Source organism: Euprymna scolopes, chromosome 2 (assembly GCF_053919585.1).
Source record: "Euprymna scolopes isolate OS-2025 chromosome 2, ASM5391958v1, whole genome shotgun sequence".
Taxonomy (NCBI): Eukaryota; Metazoa; Mollusca; class Cephalopoda; order Sepiida; family Sepiolidae; genus Euprymna; species Euprymna scolopes.
The window spans coordinates 5,153,679-5,164,599 of record NC_136483.1 but is presented as its reverse complement, the minus strand read 5'-3'; the positions used below and the strand labels follow the sequence as shown (position 1 = coordinate 5,164,599).

Here is a 10,921-nt window from a genome sequence, read left to right as displayed (position 1 = left end):
TATAAATTTAACGTAAAATGATCATCATTTCTGGCCATCCTAATTCTTTATGGATATTAACTAAAGTGTTTCCCATTAAATTAAGTTCGGTTTGCAACGTTGTAAAACCATGTGTAATCGCTTAAAAAGTAGACACCCTATCCCCAATAAGCGCACATAATTTAAAATTGGTAACACACTACAGCTCATGTTACGTTATATTTATTTGTGAAACTGACCGTCTATTTTAAATTCCTAATCGTTTTATATTAGTGTTGTGTCGATTAATCGGAATCGGGAATCGGATAAATCGGTAATTTTGGGGGTATCGGAATCGGTATTGGAATCGGAAAAATTTGTGCCTAATTTCCGATTCCCAAATCGATTCTTTTAATATTTTTAAAAAGTTCATTTTCAATTGTTTGTACCGATTATAAATATTTCTTTCTTTTAAACTATTAGTAAAACTAAAGAAGATCTAAACTTATTTTATATGCGTAAAATAAACAAAACAAAAATTGAAACTTTGCGAAAATTCGCTAGGTAACCTTTAGAAGAATGCAGTTTATTTTCAAAGTAGCGAAAGAATTGTCTAAAATTAAAGAAATATTTTGCCCAGAAAAATAATATCAAACATTATTGCTAATTAAATGAAAAGTAGAATATAAAAGTGTTGGGTTTTGTCGGTATGTTTGCTGCTCCCTCACTCGGCAATCGGTATTGACAAATATAACAAGCCGTGCATGCATGGTCCCCCTGATCGAATAAAGTGATAAAAAAGTGATACATAACTGATAAAAAAACAATTTTGAGTGAAAAAAAAATTTTCAAAAGTTTTCAGAAAAATGACTAAGTTCAACTTTTGCTCCACACCCAATATTATCCCTAAAACCTCCAGGGCTTGTGACTCTGATTTTTCCCAGGGTCAGTGATACTTCCATCAGGTGTATATCAGGTATGCCCATGGTTTTGCCAAGTTTCAGAAAAATCTAATGAATGGATGAAAAGTTATTCTGAAAAATATGTCAATTTTGTCTATTTAGAGTCATTTTGAGGTATTTTTTACCTCTTTTGCCCCCATGGGGGAGCTGATTACTTGTAAAAATGGACAAACGGCTATGTTTCAGGCCTTAAGACATGTAAATTTGAGTTCAACACCATATAAAAAACACTAAATAGAGATACATAATCACATTTTAGACAAATATGAAAAAAAGAGCCTAAAAAAGGGGTGGTTTTTAGCCCTAAAAGTTCCCGGGGGGGGGGGCGCAAACCAGAGTTTTGCCAGGGTCAGCGATACTGAATTTACATTTGCAACAATTGCCTTCACATTTTGGACAAGTTTCAGTAAAATCTAATGGACGGGAAAAAAGTTATGGGGCCAAAAGTGTCATTTTTGCCATTTTGGGCATTTTTGACCCCTTTTCAGCCCCTGGGGGAGCAACGAGAGTTTTCTTTTAAAAAAAACTCGATGTTGTGCACATCTACGTATTGGAGTACAACTTGTGGCAAAATTTCAGAAAAAAGTAATGGACGGTTATCCGGGAATCATCCGGACGAACGGACGAACGAACGGACGAACGCCACTGAAAACTATAGTCCCTCTCCGATAAAAAGGAATGGACAAAATTGTGAAAAGGCTTGGCCTTTGATTTAATTTGAAATATGCTTCCAGTGTGATTTTCTTTGATTCTGCCGGTATTGTTTATGTTTATACTTAAGGATTGCTACGACGGCGCCAATGCCGTCTGAAGCCGAGGCCTCCGTGAGATATATATATATCACGGAGGCCTCGCTGAAGCCCGCCAATCTCACTCAAAAGTTGAGTTGAAAGTATTATGGGGTAATTAACACCTTCGATGCCGTTGGTTTCGACAACAATACTTTTTCACACCCACTTGCCAAATTTCTCAAGGAGTTTAATATGAAAAGATTTCAAACGAATAGAGTTTTATTTTATTTTCCTGGAGCCACATTGTCTGACACCGTCGCATTTTTCTCGGGTTTCGGAAAAGTTAAAAATATACATGAATATCTCACAATGAATTTATCAAAGTCTGGATAAAATAGATAAAGAGAAAACATTTAGAAATTTTTCAGATTGAAAAAGAAATTATATTTACATTTAAAAGTCCCCCCTCATTGAAATTCTACTTTTGGACGATATTTGTAAACCCACTAAAAACCAAATTATTTTTAGATCTAGGATGAAGCTCTAAACTGTCTTCACGTATTAAAAAAGGGTGCTTGTGCAGTTTACACTATGTTACAAAACGAAAAATAAAAATATATATATATTCTACGTACTCGTTATGGAATGAAGTTCTCATAAAAAAATCACGTAATTTCATCAAATGGTTTTTATTTTATGCCGTAAAAACGATTTGGGAAATTCGGAATCTTCCTAAAAAAACTGCGATAATTAGTCAAGGGAGCGTAAAACAAAAACTATTTAATGAAATTACGTGATTTTGTTATGAGAACTTCATTCTATAACGAGTACATAGATCTATAGAGTTTAGTTTTACTAATAGTTTAAAAGAAATAAATATTTATAATCGGTACAAGCAATTGAAAATTAACTTTTGAAAAATATTCAAAGAATCGATTTTGGAATCGGAAATTATACACAAATTTTTCCGATTCCGATGCCGATTCCGATTCCCCGAAAATTACCGATTTAACCGATTCCCGATTCCGATTCATCGGCACAACACTAATAGATATATAGATTTAAGACACAGTTATGGCTCATGAAATGAGAACAAGCTACCCCTGTAGATAACAGATTTTATTTGAATTTCAGTACCAATTTTCAAGTTTCACTTAAATCTAAATTGCCAATCCTCATCGAAAACGTTTCAAAGCATAAAAAACAAAATAGGTAAGAAATGGAGTTGCATTGAGTTTTACCTCTACTGTGCTATGAATCATATTACAAGGATTCAATGTGTTAGCTGTTGAAATAAATTTTATATAAATTTATACTTGTTTCATTTTGTATTTTCCTAAATGTTTAGCCTTATTTGATCCAACAATTATTTCCATTATGATTAGTTTTTATTTACCACCATTTTAGAACAGGTGAACCACTCTTTAAACTTGGTAGGCAATCACTTAGTGATGGTGAATTGATGAAAAACACGGATCCCATCATCCCACTGAGTTGACATTAGGAAAAAATCTTGCCTAGACTAAGGAAATTACTTCCAAAGAAAATGTTCAAATTATGTAGTTTGAATAGACTTGGCCAGAGATAGGTTAGTGTGCAAATAAATTTCTAAAAACCGCCCAACACGTATCATAACGATGATGATGATTGTGATATTACATTACATATCATTACATGATGATAACGATATTACATTACATATCATTACATGATGATAACGATGATGATATTACATTACATATCATTACATGATGATAACGATGATGACGATGATAATGATATTAAATTTCTAAGAATTTTTCACCTGTTTGAAGTTGCAGTTTTACTTATGCATTGTAAAAAATGTCTTCAAAATGAATAGTAACCAAAACTGCATTTTGTTTTTTTTCTAACAAACTTTGAATCGTTATAATTTGGTATCATTGTGTTTTGCAAAGATTTATGTTGTCACATTAAAAATTTTGGTTTAGGATCTAATTCTCAATTTAATTCTTTCTAATTCCTTCAACTTGCGTTTAATTTGCAAGATGCAAATTGAAAAAATAATTTTTTTGTTTTCCCAGTTTGGTTAAATTCGCAAATTCTTAAATTAAAAAAATGCAAATTAGAGGAGAGTCAAAAGTGGAGGCTCATGATAAATGTACAAAACGTTGAAAACCATGAAAATTCTTGCATGCAAATTATTCATAATGGTTGTCTTTGCGATCTGGCAATTTCAACAAAAGTTGAAATATGGAAAAACAGTCACTGAATCTGACGCAAAAACTAAACAGTTTTAAAACAAATTATCTGAAATAATCTCTTGATTAGTTTGGTTGTTTTATTTCATGGCATATCAACCCTTTTTGAGTTATTAATTGTTGAATCCAGTAATTTTGGAAATAATTTATTGCTTCAAATTCTTTATTTTTTTAAACATCCATCACTTTATCAAATCATTTGAAAACAAAAACTATTTTCTTTTACTCTTTTCCATCTCAAACAAAATATACTGCGACTTGAAACAAAGTGGCTACTATTTGAGATTATGTCTAACAAATAATGGTGAGGAGTTGAGCAGCGAGGTGTCTGTTCACATTACATTTAAACTTCTGCAGTATAGTACAGTCAGGGAAGTAAAAAAGGAAAGGAATTCCAAAGTCTAGCAGTCCGAGGGGAGAAACTATTCAAGTAGTAGATTTTTTGGCATCTGGAGACCTTAACAATAAAGGGGTGGAATTTTGCTGCTTGTCATGTATGTTGAGGGGGTAAAAGTGCTTTGTTTAAAATTCAATTTTCACCTCAAACAAGGCACCGTGCCATTTTGAAGTAGGGGGCTACTATCAGGGACATAAGTTGCAGGGATATTATGAAGAGAGTTGAGCAGCAAGATGTCTATTCACATTACACTTGAATTTCCACATGTCAGTACAGTTAAGAAAGCAGAATCCCGGAAGAGAGTTCCAAAGTTTAGCAGTTCTGGGGAAGAAACTATTGGAGTAGAAGGCTTTCATACAACTAGGGATCTCTACTGTATAGGGGTGGGATTTAGCTGCTTGTCGGATCTGTCCAGGGTATTTACATCAAGGGGGTGAGTTCATCAGAGCACATTCAGGTACAAGGATATGACATTGTGATGATGGGACAGAGGTTGAAGCTTAGTTGAATGTGTGAGATCTATTAGATTTAAGACTCTTTTTTAACCTTGTCTAAAAATTAGAAACTAGTTCATATGTGGCAACAATGCCCCATGCATGGGTGAATTGTGGCTTTGTAAAGATTTAGGATGCTCTCTGGTATGAGTAGTTTTCTAGCACAGTAAAGGAAGCCCACCTTCTTCGTAGCAGCCTTGACAATGTCTTCAATGTATCTGTTCCAATTTTGTTAGATGTGAAGGTTATGCTGAGGAGTTTGAAAGATGGGCTTTCAAGTAAGGTGTTATTTGTCATGACAATCAATGGTCAAGAAAGCTTTTTATAGTTGTTGAAGGTATAACACCACTTTGGCCAGCGTCCTCATCATGCACACGGTCAAGAAAATGTGCACTAACCCTAAGTTCCTCTGGCCACACTTTTATCTTTGTTTAGTGGTGGACCCTTCAAGGGTGATCAGACACTCACTGGTTACTGGAACTAATGCTCTGATGCTCAGGGCACACAAAACACGCATGACCCTAAGTCCATGTGACAATACCTTTTGCCTTCCAGTTGGTCATTTGTTGGTTTAACGTCATGTTTCTTTTCATAGATGATCTGGTTTCACTGGTATATTGCTCTCCTCAATGCTGAAAGCACCAACAATCAACCTAGACTGCACTTAGAAAAGCAATATAAGCCTTCTCCCTCTTTTCACCAAAATATTTGAATTCATAATTAATTAAACTCTAGTCCGCCACCTCATAGCTTCTAAACTTCTGTCTGACCAACAGTATGGGTTTAAGCAAGCCCATTCTACTGCAGATATCCTAACTGTAATCTCTGAACATATCTATGTATATATATCCATGCACTGGATAAAGTAGGAGAGGTTAGGGCAGTAGCCCTAGGTATATCTAAGGCTTTTGATGGGGTATGGCATGATGGTTTTCTCAGGAAAATCAGATTCTATGGTATTACTGGACGAATACTTAAAATAATTAAATCTTTCTTGTTCAGGTTGTCCTTGATGGTAATACGTTAAAACAATATGATATAAATGCAGGCATACCTCAGGGGTTGATCCTTGGACCTTTATTATTCCTGATATTCATAAATTAACTCCTTGATAAAATTTTCTCTGAAACGGTTATATTTGTTGACGACACCACGCTCTATAACAGACATAAGAAAACGAATGACCATGTATCCAAGGCAATAGCGGAAACCCTAGAAGAAGACCTCCAGTCTGTAGTGGAATGGGGAAAAAATGGATGGTAACATTCAATGCTGCTAACACTAAGCTTCTTTCCTTTAATAATTACAAGAAACCTTCTCAACCACTAATAGCCATGGCTAATGATACATAACCTGAAAGTACTTTGTTCAAACTACTTGGCTTAATGTTCACGGAGAACATGAGTTGGGACAAATACATTTAGGGCATTGTGCCAAGGATGCTGCAAAGGTGGGTACTCTCTACCGTGTTAGAAAGTTACTTACTCCTGAAATTACCTCTACATTCACCCATGTATGGAATATTGCTGCCACATTTGGGCTGGTGCATCTGCCACTAGTCTTCACTCTTAGACAGGGTTCAAAGAGTCACCAACCTAATAGGTCCCACACTAACAGATAGGCCACTGTCCCATTGAAAAAATGTTGCATCCTTCTGCCTGCTTCACAAGTATTCTAATGGTAAGTGCTTCGACAAACTATAAGCCCTTGTATCCCCTTGATATAATTACCCTCAACAAACAGCAAAATCCCACCCCTACACAGTAGAGATCCCCAGATGTAAGAAAGCCTTCTACTCTAATAGTTTCTTCTCTAAGACTGCTAGACTTTGGAACTCCCTTCTGGGTTCCTGCTTCCCTGTACTGACATGCAGAAGTTCAAGTGTAATGTAAACAGACATTTTACTGCTCAACTCCCTACATAGTACCCCTGCAAATTATATCCCAGATAGTAGCCCCTTATATCAAAGTGGAACTATGCCTTGTTTGGGGTGAAAATGAAATAAAAAAAAAAAAAATTAAAAAAACCCCCAACTTTGTGTGTTTCCTATGGACTCTCAAACAGCGAGGCTTATTTTTTGAAAAATTTCACACAAATATATCTTATGTTTTTGGGAGTATTCCTAATCAGGTTTTCTATCAGAATGCATCCAAGTATAAAAAAATCGATCATCAACAAAAATCTGATTAAAGAAGGAAGAGTCTGATTTTGACTAATGTTAACACCCTTATACATCCTAATATCACAAGCATATTTGAGAACTTTTATTACCGCACAAGCAGAAGAGCTTGGTATATAAAATTAGCAGTAGCTTCTTCGATACGACAGGGGCGTGACTGAAATGGATGTTTCTGTTTACAGCACAACTGAACCATGATACTTGACTTTTGCATTTTAAACTTTAATTCAAGCCATTATATAAAAATAATTTTATGAAATTAACAGTAGGTTACCTACAGTGCAATGTACACTACAAATTATTGGGAACTAAGTCATGGTGGGGAAACTGTGGTAAAATAAGCAAACAATTTATCAGTTTCTGCGAACTATTTGCAGTCTTCCTTCCTCTACAAGAAAAAACAAACTTCTGGCCAATCAAAAAAAAAAATACATTATGTTTCCTATATTATATAACACATGCGTCGACTGACGCTCACACTTTCAACAACATCTGGAAACGCTCCAAGCATTATCACCGCAATGCAACGTAAAAAAAAAAAAAAGAAAAGAAAAACTGAATTTTTCTGATGAAGAATTTGTTATAATTCGAGATATTGAATTTGTTTTAATAAATAAATATATTTATTTATTAAAAAAAATGTCTGCACTAGTTTTGGTCTTAAAACCGTTAAAGTTTGAAATTTGTATTCCGTATATAATAGTGCTTAAAATGAATTCCTGTATTATATTATGAATTGTTTGTACAAAAAGAAGAAAAAAAAAAGCAAAGTTTGTTCTGTTTGCTGAGAGTTCAAATAGTTATGGATGTTCTTAAGCATTTTTTTGCATCAACAGTTTTTTGTTTTTTTTGTCAAAAATACTTATTGGAATTACATATATAGTCAGAAATCAATTTTTTTTTTTTTTTTTTTTCCCCCTAAAATTCACTTCCCAAAAATGGACATTCTGAATTGGGAATAAGATTCAAAATTGCCTCAGTCTAGAAGGACTTCTCTCATTCTGACAGAAAACATTCTGGCTCAAAATGCATAAACTAGTAAAATGTTTATGACTTTTGCTGACATTATTGTTCTGGTCACATTCTTACCTTTCAGACTAGTTTTCATATGTTTGTCAAAGTTTTCATATTTATGTTTGTCAAACTTTCCAATGCAAAGACACTCGTCGTTACTATTTTTACAGTGCCCCCAGCCCCCTAACCGTTTCAACGAAAATTCACCAAAGCATCAACGATGTTATCCACTTTTGCCTGGAGCATTTGAAATTCCTGGTTAACACCGCGGGACCTTTTTTCATCATATGGATTCATACTTCTCCTTCGTCCTTCGCTATCCTCCTTTTCTCGCGGTCTTCTATCAGGACTTCGATGATCCCTCTTCCGAGAATAAGGACTACTTCTGCTTCTCCTCTTTGGGTCAGGACTTTCACGGCGGCTCCTCCGAGGACTCTCATGACGGCTTCGTCGAGGACTTTCATGACGGCTTCGTCGAGGACTTTCATGACGGCTTCGTCGAGGACTCTCTCTGCGGCTTCTTCGATTCCTTGATTCTGGACTTCTACGATCCCTTTTTCGAGAATCAGGACTATTATTACGGTCTCGTTCTCTCCGCCGATCGTCTGAATTTTTCTGATCTCTGGTTCGCGAATCAGATCTATCTGTAACGCGTTTCTTGCGCTCTGGACTTTCTCGATCTTTCTTTTTGGAGTTGGATGTAGTTTCATTTTTAGAAGAGTCAGATTTTCTTTTGTCAGCTTTTCTTTCGGTTTCATATTTATCCTCGTTCTTTTTGATTTCTTGTAGGAGATCAACTTGGTTGTGAATGATCTCACGAATAATCTCGATGTACGCCTTTTTCGTGATGTGGACATTTTTGGCTCGATACGTTTGTCGGCGGCGTTTATAATCGCGCATGGCCGCCCATTTTTCAGCTTCCGAACTCGGTTCGTCAGGCACTTCTTTGGATGTTTCAGATTTTTCTAGCAAGGCTTCCAAATCTGTCGTCAACAACTTGTCTTCTCGAATCGTTGGCATCGCATTCGATTCTTTTGCGAGTTTAACAATCGAGTCATAAAGGAGAAGTCTCTCAGATGGGGAGAAATTAATTTTTGAAGCGGCCAATGTTTGAGGAACATCTCTGTCGTCGCTTGCACGTCGACGTTGTCTATCTAAAATCCCATTTATAACATTTTTTTCAAGTGTAATTGTCATTATTTTGGAATTTTCATAAAAGAATTTTGAGCTGGGAGCTTCTTTTTCTAGCTCTTCAAGAGTGTATCCTTTTTCTCGTACTAAACAGCAAATTTCTTCATGTTTTTTTAGTGCTTCGGGCGACATTTTGTGGTCGGGACAATAAGAACAAGTAACTTTGGGTAATTCTTGCTTATGGATGTGCTCAGCTGTCCACCCTAACCTTTGGAGAATGTTTTCCACATTGGATTTAAGTTTCACACTGTATTTCCTGAGAGAATTTACGTATATCTCGCGTTCTAACGATTCTTTTTCTGTGAGCGAAGCCATAGTTAATTATATTTTATATCATATAAAAACAGCCTTTTTATAGATATATATAATACTTTATGAATTTCTATTATAACAAGATTGTTGATAGTTAATTAATCACGTTAAATTAAGTAATACAATTCGTTTAACTCACCGGCGTTAGCGGGGAAACAATAAAACAGACTTACGTAGTTACTTCCCTTACCGGTGCTATGTGTAAATATTCCCTTATTTAGGAATTTCCTGTCACGGCAAGGACTCAGATAAACACACACGCACACACATAATATGGGAATACTTTAAAAGTATATATTTGATAACAAATATTCTTAATCCATTATGAAATTAAATGTCTGAATTTTTAGATGAGTTTTTATTATATCATTATTAAAATTATTTGAACTTTTAATCACATCTTTATTGTTATCTTTGCAATAGATATTGATTGTTGGAATGATGAATCGATTGTTATCATTATTCAAATAATTTTTTTTATTTATAAAGGAGTCACCTATTATTAAGGCCTGGGGGCCATTCGAGGATAAGATTCAATGAGTGTATGGTAGTCAATGAGACAATATTGTAGTAATCATTAGTAGTGGAAATTTGATAAATTAGATTACTTAAGAGGACGGCTCATCAGGAACTTGTTTACGTTGGATTTGAAGACGACAATATTGTAGTCAGCTGAAAAGCAGGAAAGCAGAAGTGAGTTCCACAGGTGTACAATTCTAATAAAGAAGCATTGTTCATGGAATCTACGTTCAGGTTTAGGTACAGATAAAGAGTAGGGGAAATTATTGATAGTGATTTCAGCCAGATGAGTGTTTTTCATGAAAGTTTGGCGAAGAGGGGCCATAGATTGGAGCTCAGACGAGCACTTGCCATGGAAATAATGATAAAACAGAGACAGTTTTCAACATTTCTTTTGCAGGAAAGAGATTGCAGGGAGGAGAAAAGGGCATCCCTCACTAGGCTACAAAGTCTATTTTGAACTCTGTCAAGGCAGGATAAGATTTTCTAGCAGTTTCTGTCCAGGATTTCATAGGATATGGAGGCAGTATTCAGGATTGATATCACTCTTTGAAAGATATCAGTTCTGAATACTGTAAAGAGTCTGTTTGCAAAGGTCTGGTACATTGATGTATTACCTCAACGCAATCAGTAATGAGTCGGAAATGAAAATAAATCCCTTTCATTTTATAAATTATAAGAAAAAACATTCCTGAATTGTTTCATTTTTTTATAAATTACAATCATGCTATATCTAATAATGTTTCTTAGTTTCAGGGAAAAAGATTTTGGTGCTTGTTTGAGATTTGATCTTTATCTAAGGGAGATAAGTAGCATTTACTAAGGAAATAATGTTACTTTGTCTGAGATAATTTATGACACTTTAGGACGCTGAAATGATCAGCAGAACTAAGGAACTAATTTCTTTTTTTGGCATGAAGAAAC

The 10,921-nt window shown here is 35.0% G+C and overlaps 1 protein-coding gene across 1 annotated transcript; it reads right to left on the bottom strand.

Annotated features, from left to right (window-relative positions):
• Window positions 1-2,755: 2,755 nt before the first annotated feature.
• Window positions 2,756-9,671, bottom strand: LOC145288343 (uncharacterized). The gene has a single exon (XM_080136323.1). It carries the CDS (start codon window positions 9,479-9,481, stop codon window positions 8,168-8,170), a length of 1,314 nt encoding a protein of 437 aa, XP_079992449.1. The 5' UTR covers window positions 9,482-9,671; the 3' UTR covers window positions 2,756-8,167.
• Window positions 9,672-10,921: the final 1,250 nt, after the last annotated feature.